The sequence below is a fragment of the Gigantopelta aegis genome, chromosome 8, assembly GCF_016097555.1.
Source record: "Gigantopelta aegis isolate Gae_Host chromosome 8, Gae_host_genome, whole genome shotgun sequence".
In the NCBI taxonomy this organism is placed as follows: domain Eukaryota; kingdom Metazoa; phylum Mollusca; class Gastropoda; order Neomphalida; family Peltospiridae; genus Gigantopelta; species Gigantopelta aegis.
The window spans coordinates 35,273,692-35,299,648 of NC_054706.1; the positions used below are offsets into that span (position 1 = coordinate 35,273,692).

The following is a 25,957-nucleotide window of genomic DNA, read 5'->3' on the forward strand; positions in this document are numbered from 1 at the left end:
TTGGATTATTTAACAGAGAAAACTACTATAACCCCATTTTGTTCCGTTAATGCAACTTGAAATATATTTAGTTAAATAGTTTATTATATTATTACGTCATTTATGCTATCCCACCGGAAGTCACAAAAATGAAACAAAATGGCTGCCCCCAGTTAGCAGGAATAATCATGGTGTTTTTTATTAACTCTAATATTACACGTTTTTCATTTCCTAAAGTTCAGTATGTGTTGGTGATCCGGGTATGTATCTTTCCAACACATAAGGCTCTTGTTTGAGTTGACCCTACCTTTAAGAACAGTGAAGTAAACACGGTAAACATTACTGTTGGTAACAAGTTAGTGTTTTAAGACTGAGCATACGCATCAGCCATTTCCAATTTGTAGTACGGTTTTTGGTTAAATGTGGACACGTAAGAAAATAATTCAAATCCTAATTCTAGTGCTTAGTTGAAAATGGGATTGGCATTCAGCTCGGTTGTAGGGATTCATAGGATCTAACCTACTCCCAACTAGAGACCCATGATTATCAAGCCGATCATATTTTCAACCAGTGACAACAGCATGGGAATCATCTGCATGGGATCAAACCTACTCAGTGGATCTCTTGGAGGTTTTTTCATCCCAACTAGAGGCCCATGATTATCAAGCCAATGTTCATATTTTCAACCTGTGACAATTAACAGCATGGGATCATCTACATGTATATGTACTTTTGTGGTAAAAAAGAACACCCTTCAGTAGGTTACAAAATATTACACTGCATCCTAAAGAGCTCTCAGAAAAAAATTAGAGTGTCTGACAAAAATATATCATAATTATTTCATAATTTGAAATTCATCATTGAGCTTCTGATGGCTATTCCAGAAATAATTATAGCTAGTTCTTCAAAACCAGCCTAACTTGAAAACCGTACCTATTTAATCTGGAGAATTTCAAAATGAAACAAAAAAAGTAAAGTTTGTTTTATTTAAAGACGCCACTAGAAAAGAAAGAAAGAAAGAAATATTTTATTTAACGACGCGCTCAATACATTTTATTTACGGTTATATGGCGTCAGACATATGGTTATGAACCACACAGATTTTGAGAGGAAATCTGCTGTCGCCACTACATGGGCAACAATTCCGATTAGCAACAAGGGATCTTTTATTTTTCGCTTCCCACAGGCAGATAGCACAAACCATGGCCTTTGTTGAACCAGTTATGGATCACTGGTCGGTGCAAGTGGTTTACACCTACCCACTGAGCCTTGCGGCGCACTCACTAAGGGTTTGGAGTCGGTATCTGGATTAAATATCCCATGCATAGACTGGGATCCGAACCCAGTACCTACCAGCCTGTAGACCGATGGCCTGCCACGACGCCACCAAGGCCGGTCACGACGCCACTAGAACATATTGATTTTTTGTCTTATCATCGGCTATTGGACGTCAAACATATGGTCATTCTGACACTGTTTTTTTAGAGGAAACCTGCTGTCGCCAAATAGGCTACTCTTTTACAACAGGCAGCAAGGGATCTTTTATTTGTGCTTCCCACAGGCAGGATAGCACAAACCATGGTCTTTGTTGAACAAGTTATGGATCACTGGTCGGTGCAAGTGGTTTACACCTACCCATTGAGGTCTTGCGGAACACTCACTCAGGGTTTGAAGTCGGTATCTGGATTAAAAATCCCATGCCTCGACTAAAATGAAACAATGGAATCTATACCATTGACAGGACAACACATTTGTTTGAGACACACTTTTTGTACAAATGATGTTTTGCTAATAAAATTCAATTTGAGACATTAAAACCACAAATATGTTCACAAATTGGGAACCACAGTAGGGTTGCCCCTATATTTCCTATTACTTATTGGAATTTTTACTTTACAAAAACAAATAATTATGTAGGAAACATTTTATACATACTATATATTTTATAGATACACTGGTGGCACCTAAGTATGCGCACCTAAGCATTTGTGTTATATTTTAAAGTTAAAATATTTCTTTAAAAATATTTGTTTCACCGCCACAGTACAATGGAACAATAAACGTGTTACAATTAAAGTTATTTTAATTTTAATGTTTTTTAAACTGAAGTAATGAGCACATTTTTAGTGGGACACCCCCCCCCCCCCCCCCCCCCCCCTCATTTACTGGCCTGCATGACGGCACATAAGTCTGCGCAACAAACGGTAAAACAACCACTTCTGTCGCTAATGTTTACATAAAACAGCAACAAACAATGAATCCAACTTTTATAAGTTCTAAATAACAAACACTTCCTGTTATAGTCTGTTTCAGAAACATTTAGATTGTGCAAGTGAGATAAATGTAAATGGTGTTCCATGCTCCTTAGTTTGGACAACACAAAATGACAATATAAAAAAAGCCAATGTAATTTTTTTTTCATCATTATTCAACAAAAATTGTCTGTTATTAACTGTGTAAATGAGCACAAATAGTGTGCGTTAGACATATAGGACAATCAATGATAATTTTGAAACAGACTATAGCTAAAATAGGCCATTCTGCAAGTACAATCTTCAAAGTCTGTGTGCAGCCATTTTGCATTGTGTCACTCGGAGGGAAATTCAAAGTATTCTTGGATGTTTACGTCAACAGATAAAATAGACATTCATTTCATTTATGGATTCATAAATTACAATAAGGTATGTATTGAAGCTTCTATGTAAATTTATGTAAGTTGATATGCAAGGTTGATCATTACAATGTTGACAGACACGTGTTGACAGGTGATAGAAAAACATTGATCGAGTCTGGCAAAAGTATACTTTTAGTACATTTATTCAAAGTTTTTTTCAATAAAAGTGTTATCGACCAGTTTTATACATATATTCACAATCAAGATGTGATGTTTTAACAACAGTTTTGTGAATTAAATTAACGTTGTTTGTTTGTTTACAAACATACCTCGACACTTGTTTCAAGACGTAATGTAACATCATTAACGTGCGCAGACTTTTGTGCCTCGCAGACTAAGGTGATATGAGTGTACTAAAGTGAACAAGGTCAACATTAGTAACAAGTTAGTGTGATAATACTGAGCATATGCATCAGCCATTTCCTGTTAGTAGTATGTTTTTTGGTTAAACGTGGACATATAAGAAAGTAATTCAAATCTTATTCCAATTCTTAGATGAAAACTTGAGTTGGCATTCGGTTGTAGGGGTCATAGGATCAAACCTACTCAATGGATCTCTTGAAGGTTTTTTCATTCCAACTAGAGGCCCATGATTATCAAGCCAATGTTGATATTTTCAACCTGTGACATTTAACATCATGGGATCATCTTTTGTGGTAAAAAGAACACCCTTCAGCAGGTTACAAAATATTACACTGCATCATAAAGAGCTCTCAGAAAAAAATTAGAGTGTCTGACAAAAATATATCATAAATATTTCATAATCTGAAATTCATCATTGAGCTTCTGACGGCTATTCCAGAAATAATTATAGCTAGTTCTTCAAAACCAGCCTAGCTTGAAAAAGTACCTATTTAATCTTGAGAATTTCAAAATGAAGCAATGCAATCTATACCACTGACATGACAACACATTTCTTTATATGACACTTTTCAAATAAATGATGTGTTGCTAAAAAAATTCAATTTGTGACAGTAAAACCACAAATATATGTTAACATTTCAGTAGGGTTGTCCCTAATTCTTATTACTTATTGGAATTTCTACTTTACAAAAGCAACAAATAATTCTGTAGTACATTTTATACCTACTAAAGTGAACAAAGTGAACAAGGTAAACATTATTGTGGGTAACAAGTTAGTGTGATAATACTGTGCCATTTCCTGTTAGCAGTGTGGTTTTTGGTATGAGTAGTTCACATCCTACTCTAGAGCTTTGTTAAAAACACAGTTGAGATTCAGCTCGGTTAGTAAACTCACCTAAAGTATTTGGATCATACGATCAAACCTCCACTGTGGACCTCTTGGGAGTTTTTCCCATCCCAACTACACTAGTCTAGAGCCCCATGACTATCAAGCCGTGAACCTCTTGGGAGTTTTTCCCATCCCAACTACACTAGTCTAGAGCCCCATGACTATCAAGCCGTGAACCTCTTGGGAGTTTTTCCCATCCCAACTACACTAGTCTAGAGCCCCATGACTATCAAGCCGTGAACCTCTTGGGAGTTTTTCCCATCCCAACTACACTAGTCTAGAGCCCCATGAATATCAAGCCGTGAACCTCTTGGGAGTTTTCACCATCCCAACTACACTAGTCTAGAGCCCCATGACTATCAAGCCAATGTTCATGTTTTTAACCAGTGACAATTAAAAGCATGAAATGTACTTTTGTGGCAATAAGAACACCCTTTGATGCTGTCAGTAGGTTAGAAAATAATGCATTGCATCCAAAAAAGCTCTCAGAAAAAAATTAGAGTGTCTGACAAATATATATCATAATTATTTCATAAACTGAAATTCATCATTGAGCTTCTGACTATTATTCTTAAAATAAATATGCATTATTTGCTAAAAAAACCACAAAAACAACCCAGCTATATCTTCGAAATATCTATTTTACGTAACATCAGTTACTGTCAATTCTTTTTTTTTTTTTTATCACATCAGCCACAATTTCAAAGCAAACATGACCTAACAAAAGTGTTTTTGGACAAGTCTTTATTCTTTTCATAGATTTGTTTTAGTAAAATCCCAATAACCCACATTAACACCAAACCAGCTGGCCTTGACCTCAACTTTTTCTAGTGGTGGCCCACCAGGCTACCCGGTTATGAAATATGGTAGCCAACAGTAAAATTGGTAGCCCATAATTTTAATAAACTTTTTAAAAAGGAGAAAAAAAAGCAAAATAATTTATTTTTATTTAAAGGAAACATGTCACGTAAACCATATTTGGCACCAACCATGTACAATTAATTATAAATTGAATCACCTAAAAAAAACAATTATAAAAAATTAATTACTTAAAATATCTCCATAAAAGAACCCCAGATACGAGCTCTTAGCGGAAATTGCCGATCTTTAATGAGCAGGGCAATCACGAGGTCCATGACGTCAGAGACGCGTCGCTTGATCTGAAGTCTTACACTTAAAAGCATTAGTCCGTACCACTCATAAAGAATCTAAGACTTGCACAGCTTACCAAAAAAATGAGTGTTCGTTTGCAAAACGTTTTGCCGTATCAATATGAGCTGTTAGTAAATGAAGAAAGACACACATTTACTTACAACAGTGATACTGAAGAAAAAACGGATAGCGAGTCGGAGGGTGGAGAAACTGATGGTGCCAGACCAGACCGGTCGACCAATTTACAGCCCGGAGCCCGAAAGTAACCCAGAGACAAAACCAAAACTCTGATGCTAATGCCGAGGTGTATACTGTTCATATTTAGCATAAAGATACACCTCGATATGATGTATTTAAATATGTAAAAAATATAAATGTAGGACAAACATTTTTTTTTTTTTTTTTTTTTTTTTAGAAAATATCGCATTTTTTATGTTCGGGCTGTACATAATGAAATCTGTATGCACAGTGTAAACAAACGCTCTAATTTACGACAAGGCGCTTCACTTTCATTAACGTGGCTTGTAAAACAACATAAATAACTTGAGAGTATAATCAACTTTTAAACTAAATATATTTCTATTTGCATCAATAGAACAAAATGGGGTTATAGTATTTTTCTCTCATAAAAAAAGTAGCATATTATTAGGCCTATTGGTAGGGTGCGTTAGAGTAAAAACGACCACTCACGATACCCAAGTGATAATTTTCTTTTCTTTGGTACTGCGTAATTGGTCAGTTTTGTAATTTTAGATGGGAAAGTCTACTTAATCAAGGGTTTTACAGCATTATTTACAGTAATGAAGCAGGGTGGCTGATAATGGCCATTAACATTGTACTACAGTCGCGACAGTTTACGCCACAATACCCTGTGATCTTAAAAAAATTGGCACGTATTTTGTACGTATGTCTAGACCGTGGTAATCACTTACCTGGTCGATACCCTGCAATATACACCAGCCAATCAGGAATCACATGTGCAGGCCACGGAAAGAAAGGACCTATTAACTAAAACAACACTCCGATTCTCAAGTCAGCCCGTGGATGAAACATAATAGTTATTTCGACACCGACAGTAGTGGTTTATTTTGTATTGAACTTCGTGTTGCTTTGGGGCTTCGGGCGATGAGGAACGTTTTTGTGACGTATTCCGCCCGAAGATTAAAAACATTATTTAAAATTATTATTGTTTTCTACACGTTTTTTAAAAACATATTTAAATACATCGTACTGAGATGTATCCTCATGCCAAATCCCATGTTTGTATATGCCATATTTAATTACTTATTGACGTTTCCTTCTTCGGATGGTGAATACAGATTTTGTTATGTAGGCCTACAGCCCTAACATGAAATTTTAATTTTTTCCCCAAAAAATAAATAAATAAAAAATTCTACATTTTTGTTTTAACATATATAAATACATCATGCTGAGGGGTATCTTTGTGCCAAATATGTACAATGTACACCTCGGCATTCGCAACCGAGTACTGTTTTTGTCTCCGGGTAACGTTCGGGCTCTGGGCTGTAATTAGGCTGACACCATAGTAGGTGTTGGTGTCCAATCTTTTCTTTTGCGATAAAATACACGCGTCTTTCTTCGGATACAATCCTTTGGAAAACCATAAAAAGACAATCCCGATCGTTTAAACTGTTTATTTTTACACCCAAAGGCCGCGCAGTACGGCACTGTTGGACTGAAAAGATCGTAAGCCCCTTACTCCATATATAAACAGTTAACAACAATGGAAGAGTACAGCGGCTCTGACGTCACTTCCCTTTTTTTCCGAACGCTCACGAAGAAATATGCATAAATCGTACTTTGATACTGATTAGCGTAATTTCTTCATTTTAAGTTAACTACACGTATTTTATTGTTATAAAGTTATTTATATATTATTTTTATATCATTTTTCTTTTAAAATGAGCTATAATATGGTCTCGTGTCATGTTTCCTTTAAACATTGTTTTAGGATGGGTTTTTCTTAGGTGTTTAAGCATCTTGTTGATTGCTGAGTAACTAGGGGTGTAAAAAAAAATCTAGTAGCCCGGCAGACTACCAGGTTTAGACATCTGGTAGCCAGAGTGAGAAATTGGTAATCAAAACACTCCGGGCTACTGCTAAAGTCGAGCCCTGAACCAACAACAAAACAAATTTATGACTCAATGAAATGGTCTTGAAAAGATAAAAGGGATGATAAAAATGAACAAGCCAATGATCATAAAAATTAACAAGCCGATGATCCTCAACAAACTTGTGTCAATCAGCCAGTACTTACTGAGTAGATCCACCTTTCCTCCGGGTCGGATTGCGTAAAATGATACAGATATTCTTGGTGATTCTCCGTGGATAAAAGCAAATTTGTGACCAGTAGGCTCCCATGCAAATGCATACACAATTTCTGAAATGGGATTACAAAATATTAACTACATTTTCGGAATAAAATACTAATATAATTAATAACTTTTATAATTGAACAATGGAATAAATTTTAGAATACACTTCTAGCTACTGAGTACATGCTGTTATTAAATATGGTATCTATGGAGCATGACGTCATAGAGGGAAACAAATGAACTAATCTATTGTAGTCTTGGAATCAACAACACAGCAAGTATGTAGTATGTCTTGCCTATGCATATCTGCATATTTCTTAATATAGTAGTCAGCTGTGTTTGCAGACAAAATTAAAAATAATCGTAAATTATATGAATTTTCATGAGAATGAATGAATGTTTAATGACACCCCAGGACAAACACACACATCGGTTATTGGGTGTCAAAATGGTAAGAATTTGTATGTGAAAACAACTCTTTATTGCAAAAAGAATTGAGTACTGTTGAGTAGACATTAATTTTTCTTCAAGCCAAGTGTATGTTATGACAAATGATCAACAGCTATTTGCTCTTTATGCACTAGTTTGTTATAAACATTGTTTCTCAATCTCTCTCTCAGATCGTTATTGTAGTGCTCAAAACTGAAGTAAAAGAAAAAAGAAAAAGACTATATCATATGAAATTAGGTTTTTATCTTGTAACTAGTATAATTTTTGCATAAAATATTTGTTAAAAAAGGACTAAACTGACAAAAGACAAATGATATGACAAGACCAATCGCATTAGGAAGTTTGTTCCATCTTGCAAATAGTCTTATAGATGGCTCAAATATTCAGAAAAAGAAGAAATAATATATTGCAAATTTGTTTTTGGCACTACCAAACAAATTGAAAGGACAAAATGCCACAAATTTGTTTTATCTGCTTCATGAAATTTCAAGACTCAAGTATGTTTGGCATTACGTAAGAAAGAATGGATTTCAAACACAGTGGAGGATGTGGTCAATTTCCAATCACTATGTGTGCTTGTTAACAAAATGGACCAACTGAAAATGGATAGTATGTTTAGGTTATTCAACATACCTTATGTATTTGCTAAACACATTAAATGTCTTTTGGATGTAAAATTTCAAAAAAGAAAGAAAGAAATGTTTTATTTAAGGACGCACAACACATTTTAACTATGGTTATGGCATCGGACATATGGTTAAGGACGACACAAATAATTAGAGAGAACCTGCAGCTGCCAATCCATGGGTTACTCTTTTCGATTAGCAGCAAGGGATATCTGAAATGCATCATACACAATTCCTATTCACTGTGTGGCACACAAGATGGGACTGACGCAGTGAATTTAATTCCATATGTGACAAAATGTGAGGACCTTGTAAGATGTAATAACAACACTATATATACTTGGCCAAAAATGTTTAGCAATTTGGTAAATGTGCTTAAATAAAAGAAAACTTGTGACTTACAAAATAAAATTGGACACTGGATTTATTTGAGATATCATTTGTCAGTTTAAGTAACAGGTGGTTTTCAGTACAAAATGAAATGATTTTATTCTTGATCATGTGTGAGCAATACAATGAAGAATATAACGAATAAATCACTGAAAACGAAATACACATGAAGTGCTACTAAACTGAAAGAACATAACAAAAGAACAGTAAGAAATGATGACCTGAGTATGACTTACATACTATTACTATTAGTCATTAATAAATAATGGTCCTTACAATTCTGTAGCACTTTTTTAATATTTGTAAACAGCAGTCAAAAAGGATGACAGCAAACCAAACTCACCTTTGACTTCTATTTTGTCAACTGGTATTTGTTTTTCTCGGAGACGGAATATCTCGAAGTTGAAATATGTACCCTATATTGCGAAAATAAAACAAATATACAGTAAGTGTAGTCAATAATAATTGCTGCGTAACACATAACCATACCCAAACCACTCCTTAAATTTTGACTAGATTTTCGGGAATTTTAATACAAAAAGAATAAATGTATTTTCGGTTGAATAAACTTAAAAGCTACACAATGGTGGTCGTAACCACTCAGGTTTTTTATAAATCATTACCAGTATTTGAACTACATAACCATGTAAACATACTTAATATATAGTCCTTAAAAAAACATGTTCAATATTTCAGTTAAAATAAGCACCCCACATCGTGGCAGCTTACTTAGGAATGTCATTCTCCAACAAACTAAGTTATGTCCATCTCTTTATTATAAATAGCTGGCAGAGCTGCCTTATTTATTTACTATAATTTTTGTTTTACGAATCTTTTTATGTAAAACCATTTAAAATGAATATATATATATATCAGGAGGACCTAAAAAAAACTATGACCATACAGACTAAAGCAAAACTATTTTGACTTTTTGCGTTAAGCGGAATGTTTTTTGAAATTAGGAGGTATGGATAAGAAAACATATTACATGCATATTAAAAGTGAAATGCAATCCTACTTACACTATACTTCATTTGATCCTTATCTTCCATCCTCTTTGCTTTGGAGTAGCGGTCTACCTTCACACAGAGATAGTCCCCATTTTTCTGCCACTGCATCTTACAGCTGGCAACATTGAAGAGGTTTTTGGCACACAGTTCCTTTCGACTGGGGATCTCAATCAGACTCACTCTAGCAGGCACATTCTCCATCTCGGGGACCCAGTTGGCCATGACATTGTCAGTCGGAGACCAACTGAAATCTCTGGGAATAGAGAAACAAGAGTCTTGCTATTTCAGCGTTCCCATTGTTTCGACATGGGAAGGAAATGTTTTATTTAACGATGCACTCAACACATTTTATTTACGATTATATGGCATCGGACATATGGTTAAGGACCACACAGATATTGAGGGAGGAAACCTGCCGTCGCCACTTCATGGGCTACTCTTTTCGATTAGCAGCAGAGGATTTTTTATATGCACTATCCCATAGACAGGATAGCACATGGTGCACTGGCTGGATGTTTCAACACAGAAGACTGCTCGTCAAAAGTCAATGGCTATACTCAGTAATTAAACAAGTGCAATAAATATGAATCAAAAACAATGTATGTGAAGTTCTGTATTTACTACAAACCTTTTTTTATTTTAAAAAAAACAAAACATTTTTTTTAATTTAACGTCATGACTGCACTGTATATGACGTAAGAAACAGTACCTCTTGTAAACAATCTGTAACAGTGTCAGACAAGTGTAGATGGTTCAGACATTTACAGTTAATGTAATGTGCCAATTGCAAGCTATTTTATCAATAATAAAATACATCTAAATGTTAATAAACATAACCATTCTGTTACTCAGACATTGCATATGCATTTAAAATGGTATTACTAAGTTGGCTGAAAGTTAAACTGTTAATCAAATTAATGGCCGTGTGTTACATTACATAAAAATGGAATATAACAATTTCCAAAGCGTTTAACCGTGATATTAATCTTACCGTACATCTATTACTTTGATGCTTTTCTTGTCTAGCAAACCAAAGGACTGAAAAATAAATAAATAATGATAATGGTTTTAATTAAAAAAACTAATTAATCGTTCACCTTCATGGTTCCAGCTGTGACCATTACTTAGTTTACAGGCCAAAAAAGGGTAACTTATTTTAATTTTAGATCAAGGGATTCTGAAATTCAAAAACTAACATTGAAGTCCCTCAGCAGATTAAAAAAAAGTTTAGTTTTTTAAGTACATTTAAATTATAGAACTATGTTTTACTTCTAGTAGGTTATTATGCCAAATTATTGAAAACTGCAAATGTTGAGTGCTCACATTAAAGAGACAGACCCTAATTTCAGCGTGTGAATATTAACACTAAGTTTAGTTAAATCTACAAAACTGTAAAACATTTGGATAAAGTTACAATTGAGTGAAACATGAGTCTGTGACTTTGAAACTGTGAAATGCCATCTAAATTTAACTAAAGCTTGACTCCATAACTGTTCCTTCTCAAACATGTGCGTTTTTAAAAATATGAGAAATGCATTTTGTGATATTAAAAACACCAGGATGGCCAAAAACAATTCGAATGTACGGAAATGGATAATCTAAACCATAAAATTGAAGTAAAGTATGATTTCAGTTATCAAAGATGGCTATAATAGTCAAAAATATACCTTGGTGTTTAAAACCTAGGTTATGTCCCTTTAAATATAGTTTTCCAGCAGGAAAATAGGATCTTATTATAATGCAACATAATGTTGAATTTTCCCAATGTATTCAAAGGATATATACAATGGCTAGCAAAAAATAAAACAATAAAATCAAGTCTTGATGGTCTAATTATTTTAAGGACATTACCAACATTTGATGGAAGAACAAATTTTGTTATAGTTATTTATATATAATGTACGTATATATAACTTACAGGCGTTTCATACACACTAATAGCATCTTGTCCAATACGAGCAAAGTAACTCCCATCAAAGTTCCACCTGAAAAAGATTCACAGACCTTAGTTATAAAGAAATATACTAATAACTTAAGGGACATTCCTGAGTTTGCTGCATTGTAAGATGTTTCCAGCTAATAAAATATTTAAATGATTAAACTTACATATTAAATATATTTTCTACTTTATAATATCATTGTCTGTGTATTCAATGTGTTTCTGGTCGTCTAAGAAGCCCAAACTCTATTTTGTCTTCAAATAATTTCGTACGTACGGAAAAAAAAAAAGGGAAATAAAATGAAATTTAATCTGGTACAAATATTGGAACGATCAGAAACACATTTAATGTACAGCCACTAATATTATATGCAGAAAAATATATTTGATATGTAATTACAGTCGTCAAAAAGTATCTGTTAGTTGATAACATCTTAAAACTTGCAGTAAACTCAGGAATGTCCTTTAAGTCAGTGTTATGTGTTACAATTTTAAATTTTGTGAAAGGTCAATTGAGCAATAAGTAAAAATGATGTAGACTTCAATAAGCATTCTGAGAGTACTGCTAAATTGTTGCATCTCCTAAATTCAAAGGCCACAACTGCGAAAAATAGGTAAATCGTCATGAAAGTTAAACTTGATCTATAACAGTACATGATAAAGCTATATACAAAATTCATCTCAAGTTTTTATATATCCTAAGCTCTAGGGCCATAACTTTGTGGAAAAATGGGGGAAATTGCCACTAAAGTTAAACCAGATCTGTTACAGAACATGATAAAGTTGTACACAAAATTTGAGATCAATATCTTGAGGCATTGCAAAACAAATTCTGGAAAACTAATTTTTGTATCTCCTAAATCGTCATGAAAATCAAATTTGATCTGTAACAGTACATGATAAAGCTATACACAAGATTTCAGCTTAATATCTCGAGACATTGTAAAATAAAATAAAAATAAAAATTTAAAATCTGGAAAACTATATGTTGGAAAGATGAATGGACGGACAGAGATGAAACCTATCGTCCCCTCCGGTTAGACCAGCAGGTTGATATTGCAAAAACAACATCTATACATACCAGCTTCCACAATCAATGCAGGTAAGTGACTTACTTAAATATAGGCCATGTGCCCTGTGTCTCACAGTGAAAACCACGCTTCTTCTCTCCAGTTCGAATATCCCAAATAATGATGGCCTGTGGATCCTCTAGGTTATCTTGCAAGGGACTGAATGACACCATATATCTGACAAAACAAAAGCACAATATGAATAGTAACGCAGAAATGGTCAACCGAGAATGTATTTGATATTGCATATAGCTTAACAGGGCTTCTAGAATTTTTATAAAAATCTACAAGACATGGGATCAAAATCAAATAAACCTACTTTTGTTTGTACGGTCCATACGGTCCGTAAATTTGTACCAAAAATACTACAAGTCAAAAAAAAATAGAAGCAAAAATGTCCAAAGCACTTTATAATCACTATTAATACTAATTGTAATTTGTAATATTTATTTACTAGTGCAAATACCATTAACTATTCCAAATAAATTAATATACAGTTGAATCCCAGTTGAAAGTGTTCGACCCATCAGGTAATTCGACCAAACAATTCAGTCAACATCGGACATTTCCGTAACATCAGTTATAAAGTTGAATCAGATACATATTTTTTTGGTAAATGCAAACTTTAAAATTTCATCAATGTGTTATATAGCAAAATATACGAGTGAACGAATTTATTAGAAATTACGCCAATTGTGTGATGTAGAAGCCCTTGTCTGTATTAATTAAATGTGAGGTTGCGGAAGTGATGACAGCTGATTAGCTCGCCCTTTGTTTCATTTAAAACTGGTCTTGTAGATGTGTTCAAAGTAACGCATTATGCCGAGGCCCATTTTAGCACTAATTGTTTGAATGGTATCATGGTTCATCTAACAGTTCCATAACACTAGCTGTACTTGAAAGATCACTACCAATAGCTGCTTAACAAACAACATGACAAGTATGGTACAGAAAGGATTGCATGACTATTGTTGCGATTCCCCGATTAATCTAGAGTTCGTTCCACCTAAATAATAACTTGTTTGACAATAGCATTATTTTTTTTCCAAGTCTTGCTCAGAAAGAAAACACAACCATGATTCAAACCATACATTAATAAGCTTGCTTTCTACATACTATACAGCATACACACAGGTAATAATGTCACTCATGAATATTTTAAGATACTAAAGCAAAAGTTTATTGTTACTTTTCACAAGGAGAGAAGTCCAAAAGCTGAACACCGGGGTGGCTGAACTTCATAATCTGGGAAAACTTTTCACCGCCCCATAATGCAATTCCCTTCTGATGAAACGTGGCCAGGTATGTTCCTTGTGGTGACCAACGTACATATGTTTCAGTCCATCTCTGAAGAATATTTTAAATCATATTACAGTATTGAATTAGATTTATTTTTTAACTGGCATACATTCAATAAATACACAATTCATATTAGCAGTGAATTTAACTGACTCTAACTGGATGTTATGACATTGTGAACAGTTTCACTCTCTATTACATCAGGTTTAAATATATTAAAGTTTTCAATCTATCCTGTTGACTAAATGCCAAAATTTTATATTACAAGAACTCATGATCAGTTGGTTGCTATACACTATAAATAATTCTGCCTTGATTTAAAAAAAATTATAATTATATTCCTTATAAGGTGGAAGTTAAAACTTTCCCTAAAATATTCCAAATATAATAGGCCTAGTTGAAGAAGAAAATAATGTGAAATATTAAAAATGCCTCACCGCTCTCTCTTCCAGCAGAATTGGTTCCACAGAATTAAGGAAAATAGCTGTTTTTTCACCGGCATCGTAGATTACACTAAACTGATCTCTACATTCTTTGTCTAGCAAAAAGTATCGTAGATTTCCCTGAAACGTATAAAAATAATAATAATATTTTTTTATGATGGCAAAAGAAAGAAAGAAAGAATGTTTTATTTAACAACACACTCAACACATTTTATTTACAGTTATATGGTCAGACATATGGTTAAGGACCACACAGCTATTGAGAGAGGAAACCCGCTGTCGCCACTTCATGGGCTACTCTTTTTGACTAGCAGCAAGGGTTCTTTTATATGCACCATCCCACAGACAGGGTAGTACATACCACAGCCTTTGATATGCCAGTTGTAGTGCAATGGCTAGAACAAGAAATACCCCTGGGATCAATCCCAGACCGACCACGCATCGAGCGAGTGCTTTACCACTGGGCTACGTCCCGCCCATATGGTAAAAGATACCAATTACAAATGAAAATGAAAAACAAATTTAACATAAATTTAACTAAACAAACTTTGGGTCTTTCCATGAATCCTTAATCTTTGGTAGAGCACTCACATGAGATGCCAGAATTAAACAAGAGTAGTGGTGAGGTACATGATACGTTCATCAGGAGTTTGATGGAAAACCATATCTATATTAATAAATATGTTACAGGTATGTTAGTCTAATTATGTGAAATTTTTGCAATGGGATGGATGAACAGTTTGTTTTGGACCAACCACCATCCCAAGTTGTTCCTACATGGTCCTGTATGCAAGATATGGTCCGGACAAGAAAAAGTTAACAGACGGATGTATGGACGGACAGACGGACGGAAAATGCCATACCATAATACGACCCATAGATGGGTGTATACAAATGAGTTAGTGTTCAACAAAATGTTTGAGAAAGTCACTAGGCCTCACAGGAACTGTGGCTAGTGCCCTATTTATTACAATAACAGCTGATAATTTCCACTAGCCTAGACCAAACATTCACTAGCCAGGTTTGAAGGCAAGTGGATTTATTGAACGCTGCAAGAGGCTATGATTAATAAATTAATGTGCACTAATGGTGTCACTAACCAAAACAAACATCAACTTACCCTATACTGAACATACACACATATATATACATATATATATACATATATATACATATATATATATATATATATATATATATATATATATATATATATATATATATATATATATACATATATATATATATACATATATATATATACATATATATATATATACATATATATATATATATATAGCACTTTTGTAAATCATGTGAAAAATAATAATGGTAAAAACCCAACAAACGGCAGTCGTCTCAACTTTTTAAATACCAGAAGGCTGTGTTATCAATTAAACCTAATCTAAGTTAAGAAACAAGGAAGACATAACTCACAGGGTCCACATATGGTTTTGGTTGTGGTGTCTCCCATTTGGCTGGAATATTTTCATACCTGTACAAATAAACATCAAAATTTCAATTAACAGAAAAACAATTTAAGACTTAGTGGAATAATCATCATTTACTTCACTGACCAAGTCTGTGACAATCATAGAAAGAGCTTGCCACCACCCTAATATTTGTTTCACTTTAAACCTTTGACCTCATATTTAACACCAGGCGAAGCTTAACTTGCATATATATATAGTAACAGCTTTTAGTTCTTCTTGTAAACATTTTACAAAATATTAAAGCTTCAAAAAAGACAACTGAAAATGTTTCAGCGTAACATTTGCCTTTATTATGGGTTCACCTGCTATATCATCCTATCTTACCCTGATATAAAAAATAAAAAAACATCCAGCTAAGAGGAGGTGGTGGTGGTGGTGGTGAAAACACTTTTGGGGATTTATATTCAATGAACAGTGAATTTGAAATTAAAACAAAACTACAGGACTCATATTCACAAAAAGGTGTAAATTTACGTCTACGACTAGCACTTACGTCTGCCATAGATTTATGTTTACGTGCAAGAAGCACCTTATTCTCAAAGACGGCCGTAAATGTAAACGTAACTTAGTTGGACGTAAATCTACGATTTAACACTCTCACTGGAGTAATTAATAAAAACACATTAAAACGATGGCTACCGGCGCAAAACGCAATTTTGTTTGTTGTCTGTTAACAATAACATCGTGAATAGTGAACTATGGCATTGTAGTATTGGTGGGAATCCGCGTTTTGGTACGAACTTGAGGACATTTCTTAAAAAGGAAAAGATAACTCAGGAGAAATTGGCTGAGTCGAAAACATCCATTCGATCACCAACAAAAATATGTTCAATCCGTGGGCGTTCGCCATCGCAAACTGCTTCATTTATTGGAAATGCTGCTAGTTTCCGTAAATAATAGTAAATAACGGCGATCGTGCTTGATTTATTTTATGTACACAACTTACGTGCAGCGTTAGTTGCAACCTGAGGCACTCTTATATTTACGTCCAACTTTACACGTAACTTACGTTTTCGTTGTTTCGTGAATAGCTCTTCAGTCATAGATTTACGTTTACGTGTAAAACTAGGCTTACGATGTTTTGTGAATATGGGTCCAGATCCAACTGTAGGCCTCTAGACTGTCACTGATCATGTAACTTGAAATTACTTCCATTTACATTCCAGTATATATGCATGAACCAAATAGAACTTTCATGAAGTTATATTTAACATACTGAAAACAGGTAACACTTCTGATTGATTGTCCATGGATAAACTGTTTATGACAGTAAGAAAATTGTAATATTTTGTTATTTCATTTGAACATGATTTTATGCAATGGCACATTTGAAAAAATAAATTCTTTGTGAATTCAGTAACTTGTGAGGTATGATCAGGAAGCTATTTATGTCTAGTTTCCAAAACTGTTTGTAGTTCTTCAATACACCTAGCCATTCATACATTATGCCCATTTTAGCAAATTATATTTTAGACTTCAACAAGAGTAACTTTTTGTCAAAAATGTATACATTTTTAGGCAGTACTAGACAGTGCAAAATTATCTTGAAGACATATTAAATAACTTTTAACTTGTAAAACATACTTTACTTTACATATTTAGCTAAATGTTTTCACTTTTAAATATTATAAGTAATTAGTATTAATTAATTAATTTATACTTGTGGTGTCCCTCTGTTACCGAAAAACATGATTTTTCTAAAAATAATTGTCAAAGCAAATTTTAACAGTTTTTTTTTAATCCATATGATCAATTAATAGCTTGTAAGTATTATTAAGTCATAATTTTTTTTTTAATTTAATTATATAAATTTAGTCATTGTGACCAATTAAAAACTGGAGGGACATTTGTGCCATTGTATATTAAAACAGTTTGTGTGATAAAACCCACTTGAAAAACATCCTATGTATATGTATTTTGATTAAATGAACTAAAATAATTTATGTAACATCAACTTCTGCAAGTCTTTAGATTTCACCTTACAAAGGGATTACAGAGCTCTACTAATTGGGGCAATAAAATTTCAGTAGGAGAATGAGAGTAGTCACCTGATCACTTTGTACCCGTCTTATCAGAAGGATGTGTATCTCTTACTTCTGGCAGACTAAGAGTAATTAACCTTCTGACTACTGCAGGCGAGATATCTCGCCGACGTCGACATACTGTACACTGTATATAGTGCACTTCCAAATTCAAATATTAACTTTATTTTAGTTATTTAGAAATTATTTAAGTGAAAATATGTGAGTAAAAATTGTAAACTCAACATGGTTTTTGTCAAAAGTTAATCCAGTAGTCTAAAGGTTAAGTTACTTCACACCTTAGTGCTAATTAAAAGCCTTAGAAATGTGAAAGATATTTTTTAGCTTTATAAAGTTTGTTTTGTTTAACACCACTGGAGCACATTGATTAATGAATCATCGGCTATTGGATCGACAATTGGTAATTCTGACTCGTAGTCATCAGAGAAAATCCGCTATATTTTTTCTAATGCAGCAAGGGATCTTTTATATGCACTTCCCACAGACAGGATAGCACATACCACGTCCTTTAATTAGCAAATTATGAGTATCTACAAACTATCACAAAATGAAATTGATTTTAAAAGTATGGTTAATCAGCTATATAACCTTGATGCTAATTATGCATCTTCAGCTAACACTTAAAAGGGCTTTGAACTGCAATTCGATATGGCCTCTTCTGGTGAGCATTATTATAATTGATGGATTATTGCATGGGTTCTTTGGCCACTAATTGGTAACCATAATTAATGATTGATGTATTTCAGATTTATATTATTGTTTTATATATATGTTAGCTTGATTTCTGTAATACTAGTTCCAATATTGGATGCCAAAAAAACCGGCATGTCATTTTATGTCACATGCATTTCATGTCCCTCCCTTACCGAATATTAAAAACCCATTTATGACATATTTTTATGCAGCAGTGCAAAGGAACCTATCACCTATAAAACCAATCCAAAAGTAAGTTGTTATGACAAAAGCTTAATTCAGTATGAACAATTTTATGTGTAAAAGTAGTTAAAATGTCCCTCCATTACTGCTTGATCTTGCCAACAAGTAACATCACTAATTAGCATACATTAACACACTGATCAGTACTGTGCATACAAACCATAATACAGAGGATACTAGAATATAAACTGCCTCTTAAATAAACAAGTCTTACTTTTCAAAATCGGAAAAAAGATTGACACAAAATGTGTGCTGCTTGTCTAGCTTGTAGCCGTTGGTCATCTTGACAGCTTCCTGGGCATGAAGTGGAGAAGAGTATTCCAAGAAAATATATCTGAAATTAATTAGAGATTAATTAGAAAAAAACCCCACAAACATTACTTCAATTAAAATGAAGCAATACTCCAAACCATCCAATTAAAAAATAATTATTGCATAAACAACAAAAGGTATAGGTAGTACTAAACCAAATAACTTCCGGCTGGGTCAAAGTTCGAGGTGCACCGAAGTTTTGATAGAGAAGTGAACACCACAAGTCCTGTGATTGGTTATAAATGTGAGTGTGTTGGTTGTAAAAAATAATAGTTTCATCTGGGTAAAAAAAAAAAAAAAGTGCAATTTTATTTCATCTAGTACCAATGTGTAAAGTAGCCTTGTGCTTGAAACATGTATGGGGGTATCTGTAAAAAAAAAGTACTCGAATTTTGTGCTAAACTAGGGTAGTCATAGACGCTACCCGTTATCTCAGAAATGAGCAGCCTGACCCCCATTTTTTTCTGATTCACTTTAAGTGTAAGGGGTGGTAGTATTTATATCCGTGGCGTTTTTGTCGGTTGATACGTTGCAGGTAGGAGTTTTAGCCACATATGTTACTATTGTCGTCTATGGGATTTGATTTGGTAGTATACACCCTTTAGGCACAAGTTTGCCAAATTAATCTTTGTAAAAGATCTGGACTAACTATTTCCTGGTGAAATGTTTGTTCAATACCTTCTCGTGAATCGCAATGCAAGTTTCAGAGAATGCTACACAATTTTAAACTTTAAATAATAACTGCTAATCTATATTCAATCAATTAACAACTGTTGCTAATCAAAATTTTCAAAACAAAATATTCCTCATTTTCATTTATTTAAATTAATCCTAAAAATGAACTACTAACCCTTTAGTTTTGCCATCTTCCATTGGGTAATGTTCATTGACAATTTTGCCAAATTTTGAGAACAGTTTGTGCAAGACATTTTGTAGCTTCTCGAGCCTGTCCGGTCCCACACTGGGCACGTTGTCAACGACAACCACGGAGTCAATCCCATCAGTGGACTTCGGCTTCGACCTCCACAGATCAGCTAACAGTTCTGAAAACAAAATATATAGTTGTCTTTAGAATTAAATACCAAAAGCAGTGAATAACATTGAATTTTGAAGAATTAACTTCAGTAGTTCTAGGCACTGATTTTCCGCGATCGTGGAATCGCTGAAATACCTATCTGAAACAAAATTCCCAATTTTTTTCCAAAATATTATTTACCTTTAAATAGTGCATTTTATTAATTAACATTTATTTTCCGAACTAGAAATTATGGACACCTACATCGGCCTGGGCTATGCTACAACACTAGTATGTTACGCCAAATATTTAATGTAGCACATCTAGACGTTTTACTAGTCATGTTTTCATGCTTGTTCCCATTGATTTAACAGGTGAGCTAAAATTCTCCAACATTTACTCCAGTGAAAGATCTATTATATAGTGTTTGCCTATTAATTTATAATATTTGCAATATTTCCAATCTTACAAAGGAACCGGCCTCGGTGGCGTCGTGGCAGGCCATCGGTCTACAGGCTGGTAGGTACTGGGTTCGGATCCCAGTCGAGGCATGGGATTTTTAATCCAGATACCGACTCCAAACCCTGAGTGAGTGCTCCACAAGGCTCAATGGGTAGGTGTAAACCACTTGCACCGACCAGTGATCCATAACTGGTTCAACAAAGGCCATGGTTTGTGCTATCCTGCCTGTGGGAAGCGCAAATAAAAGATCCCTTGCTGCCTGTCGTAAAGAAGAGTAGCCTATGTGGCGACAGCGGGTTTCCTCTAAAAACAGTGTCAGAATGACCATATGTTTGACGTCCAATAGCCGATGATAAGATTAAAAATCAATGTGCTCTAGTGGCGTCGTTAAATAAAACAAACTTTACTTACAAAGGAATGCTGTATTTGCATAATGAAATGGAAAATCAGTGCCTCTACTTATACTAATATAACTCATTGGGATTGGGACATAGCCCAATAATAAAGCACTCGCCTGATGTACGGTCAGTCTAGAATCAATCTCTGTCAGTGGAATGGTGGATATAAAAAATCCCTTGCTACTAATACCAAATACAAGGATCCTGAGACAGAATTTGCCGAACATGTAAATAAAATGGAAGGTACAACTATTTTACGCAGTGTGTTCTATTTAAAAACTTGCTATGGCAAATGAATTCAGCAGTAGATATTAACAACAAATAATATTTGTAGAGACACTTATTTTCCATTTCAGGTTTCCACCCCCCCCCCCCTTTTCCTTTTCAGAATTTTACAAATTCTGTTTTTTCAATTTCAGTAATAACAAATTAAGTTTTTATTCCATCGACACACACACACACCACAATTAATTTCTGGTATAAAATAAATAAATATGCAATGAGGCAAAACATGTTAGTAAAAACAGGAATTTAACTTGTGAATACACATGTACTTAGAAAATTCTCGGTTTTCTTTATGAAACTATTCAGAAAATAATTACAACCTATCACACTACAAACACTACTTCACTTGCATCATTTATTTTTAACACAGCCTGGTATGCAGTGTGCAAACTTTACTTCTTTGTGAGATCGAAAATACATGGCAAATATTATAACTTAATATGCAAATTCTATACAATAAATCTTTCACTTGAGTAAATATCAGAGAATTTTAGCTCACAATGTTCAGTTTCCTCCGTTAATTCGACATTTTGGCGTAACATACAAAGGTACTAGTGTCGTAGCTTAGCACAGACTAATGTCAGTGTCCATAATTTCTAGTTCGAAAAATAAATTTTACTTAATAAAATGCACTATTTAATAGTAAATGATGTTTTTAAAAAAATCGAGAATTCCGTTTTAGACAGGTATTTCCGACATTCCGTGATCTAGAAAAATCAGTGCATCTGTATTTGCTGCATTTCTTTTCGGTTACATGTCTTTACTTTACTTTAATACATAAAGTTGAATTCCATATAGATAATTTGGGATTCCATCTCATAATGATAAAAAAAAAATCAGAGATTCACAGAAACTAAATTCGCAGATTGGTTAGGTTTGGATTAGGCAGCGCTCTTTCCAACCTTGGTACGGATTTCAAACATCGGTAGGACTTTCCTTAAAATCCTTTGGCACTGTCACATATAAATAAAAGCACATTATAAATACTTATCATAAATAGAGTTACGGTTAGTGTTAGTGACAGTGCGAAAGGAAAGTCCTTCCCAAACATCTGTTAAATGATACTTAACTTTTACCAGCCGCAGAAATTTAGCAGATTTGCTTTATTCTGCAGTTACTTAAATTAAGAATGTTATTTACAAATCACAATAAAACTAAAACATTTATTAACACGGGTATGAAACATGTTCCTGCTTCCTTCCATGCTCATGGCCATATGCCATCTACACTAGACACCGCATTGAGATGATTGACAACTTCAATGTGATCGTCAAAATCTTGAAACTTATAATAATACCACCCGCACCTTCATCGGTTATATCATCAACAAAGTCTTCGGGATCATTAAAATCCGGTTCTTCTTCCTCATCGCTGTCAATATCATTTTCATCGTTGGAATCTGTTCTTTTTCCCTCCATTATCTCCCGTCCAGCCGCCATCTTGAACACCACGTGTGCGCATGTAAAATTGTTTGTTCATGGGGTCTCACCACACTGTTTTTGTACTCTTGACAGTAGTGTGAATTTTATATTTATGAGCCTACCCGCTGAGAAAAATGAATTATAAAGTAAATTGTCATCAATACATTAAAGACATAATTATAGAGCTTTTTTTTTTAAAGATTTTTCTTTTATTAATTTTATTTCTATTTATTTTAATGCAACTAATGTCAACAGGCACGGATTCAGGAGGGGCCCAAGGGCATCCCTATTTTTGGTCAAACAATAGGTGTATTAAAGAATACACACACACACACACACACACACACACACACACACACACACACACACACACACACACACAAATGCAAACGTATCCGTCCACCTGTCAAAGACCTTTAAATTGTATTTTCAAAAACAACAATATCGACTAGCTGTTATACCAGACATATTTACACGTGTTTGGCATCTATTTCAAGCAGAAAATTACACCATTAAGGAAGATAAAGCTTTTTTAAGGACAAAAGAAAATTATTAATGAATATTTCAACTTATATTTGTTGTGCTCTTAATAGTAATAAGAACTGGTTTAGTCGTATAGTTAAGTTTACGTGCAAAATTTGGCTTACGATATATCAATATGTTCAAAAACCTAGTAATATATCTTGCTAAAAAAAATTTCTTTCTCGAACGCAGATCAACAGATCTGCAACTTTGTACAGGTTTCAACTTCCCAGCGTTGTAGATCTGACGCAAACAATATCTGCAACTGTTTTTTATAAAACTTTTCTTTGGTCTGTGTCGACCAATCGTGCAATCTATTACACGTGCGTGCGAGCACACATACACGTATCGTATAGCATCATATCACATCAATAACATAACATAGCATCATGTCACGCCACGTCACGCCACGCCACGCCACGCCACGTCACATCACATCACATCAAATCACGTCATATCATATCATATATAGTTATCACATCATATAACATCACATCACATCATATCCCGGCATATCATGTCATGCCATGTCATGTCTTGTCATTTCATGTCAACCCATTGAAAACACTGTTAATATAGTTTAAACAATATTTATTGCCGTCAAAATTCGGTTTGGGATTGGCCAACAGGCAAGAGCCTATATTAAGGCCTCTCCCTACATTTATAAATACAAGTTTGATACATCAAGATGACAGAAATAGTATAATAATTTAAATAAATTCAAATTAGCTAAGATGAGAAGAATGGAAGAGAGAGAGAAGAAAGGAAAAATAAAAATAGATAGTTGATATGATATTATTTAGTCACAGTTGGGAAGGGAGAAGGAGGAATAATGAATGGTTAGTTATCGAAACGTTTGCTATTAATTATAAAGTCTTGAACAGATTTAAATATAACACTATTTTCGTGGGTACTAAAATTTGGGTCACCAAATAATAAAGTCTTGCAATTAAGATTGTGATATTTTGACAGGTGAGTATTACGAATTACATTATATAGTGGACAATAACATAAAAAAATTTCTGTATCTTCAATAAGATGTCCACAAGTACAAAATGGACTGTCATTTACGTGTCTTGCAAATTTATGATCATTTAGATCGCTAGTTCCCAAGCGGAGTCGACTATGTAATATCTGTTGCCTTCTATCACCATCGTAAAAATAGCACGGTACAATTGGGTCTGATTTATTTAATTCTGATTTAAATCTATTTAACGAAGAAGAATTCCTAATATCGGACGTTATATTATTCCATAATTTAACTGCGGAAGGAAAAAAGGAATTCGCGAAAAGTTTAGTTCGACAAAAGTATGTAAGGAGGCGATCTACATTACGAGTGTAATATGGGGTTTTTGCAGAAATGGGGCGTGGTAATTGTAATGTCAAGAATGTGGGGAGCAAGTTATTAGAAAGTTTATACATCATACATAGTTTATGGCGACTTCTCCTTTCTGGTAAAGATATAAAACCAGTTTCGCTATATAGTAACTCATGAGATGTTCCCCGAACAGAACCACAAATTGTACGCAAAGCGTCCAAGTGTATATTTTCAAGATTGTATGCCTGTTGGAGACTGCAATTATCCCAAAGAATATCGGCATAATCAAAAATGGGAAGAATAAATGATCTATAGATTTTTACTAATGATTTTCTAGATAATCTATATTTAAAGGATCGATGACAATTTACCATTTTACTGGCCTTACTTACAATATTTTGTATATGGAAATCCCATTCCGCAGATTTCTGGAATGTAAGGCCCAAGTGTTTATGGACATCAACCTCTGATACTTGTACGTTGTCTAAAAATAACTTAGGATTGCTGGGTTTTTTTCATTTTTCGGCTAAACAACAAGGTTTCGGTTTTTTCGGGACTGAACTTAACAAGCCACCGTTTAGCCCACTTGTTAATATGCTCTAAGTCAGAGTTTAAAATATTACAACATAGTTCAGGATTTTCAACAGTAATAAATAATGAGGTATCATCAGCGAACAATATAATATTTGAAGTAATCCCATTAACAATATCATTTATATATACCAAAAACAAAATAGGACCAAGAACAGAACCTTGCGGAACACCTGCGGAAATGGGTTTAGTATGAGAGAAATGGTTTTGTAGTACTACACATTGTCTTCGATCAGATAAATAGCTTTCAAACCATAATAAGAGTTTTCCCGAAATCCCAACAGTTTCTAATTTATAGATCAGACCCTTATGCCAAACTCGATCAAATGCTTTGCTTATATCGCAAAATACTGCTCTAACTTCTTTCCCTTCATCCATAGAATGACAAATAAATTGATAAAAATCAATTGTTAATATGATTTATACTTTCATAAATCTACATTTTCTCGTTCCAACCAGTGCACCACAACTTGAAAAAAGGCCGTTGTGTGTGCTTTCCTGTCTGTGGTAAAAAAAAGAAAAGAAAAAGTGTTTTATTTAAC

General features: G+C 33.9%; 1 protein-coding gene across 1 annotated transcript in view; it reads right to left on the bottom strand.

The window, feature by feature from the left end:
- Positions 1-23,011, bottom strand: part of LOC121378872 (eukaryotic translation initiation factor 3 subunit B-like) — a 30,325-nt gene extending 7,314 nt beyond the window's left edge. Inside the window, exons 1-12 of the mRNA XM_041507227.1 lie at positions 22,870-23,011; positions 20,254-20,446; positions 19,306-19,425; positions 16,058-16,115; positions 14,615-14,740; positions 14,068-14,225; positions 12,924-13,055; positions 11,788-11,854; positions 10,861-10,907; positions 9,882-10,122; positions 9,203-9,275; positions 7,336-7,458 (exon numbers count right to left, since the gene is read on the bottom strand). Of these exons, the coding sequence (XP_041363161.1) occupies positions 7,336-7,458; positions 9,203-9,275; positions 9,882-10,122; positions 10,861-10,907; positions 11,788-11,854; positions 12,924-13,055; positions 14,068-14,225; positions 14,615-14,740; positions 16,058-16,115; positions 19,306-19,425; positions 20,254-20,446; positions 22,870-23,002 (1,471 nt within the window). The 5' untranslated portion in view covers positions 23,003-23,011. The remainder of the gene's footprint in view (positions 1-7,335; positions 7,459-9,202; positions 9,276-9,881; positions 10,123-10,860; positions 10,908-11,787; positions 11,855-12,923; positions 13,056-14,067; positions 14,226-14,614; positions 14,741-16,057; positions 16,116-19,305; positions 19,426-20,253; positions 20,447-22,869) is intronic.
- Positions 23,012-25,957: the final 2,946 nt, after the last annotated feature.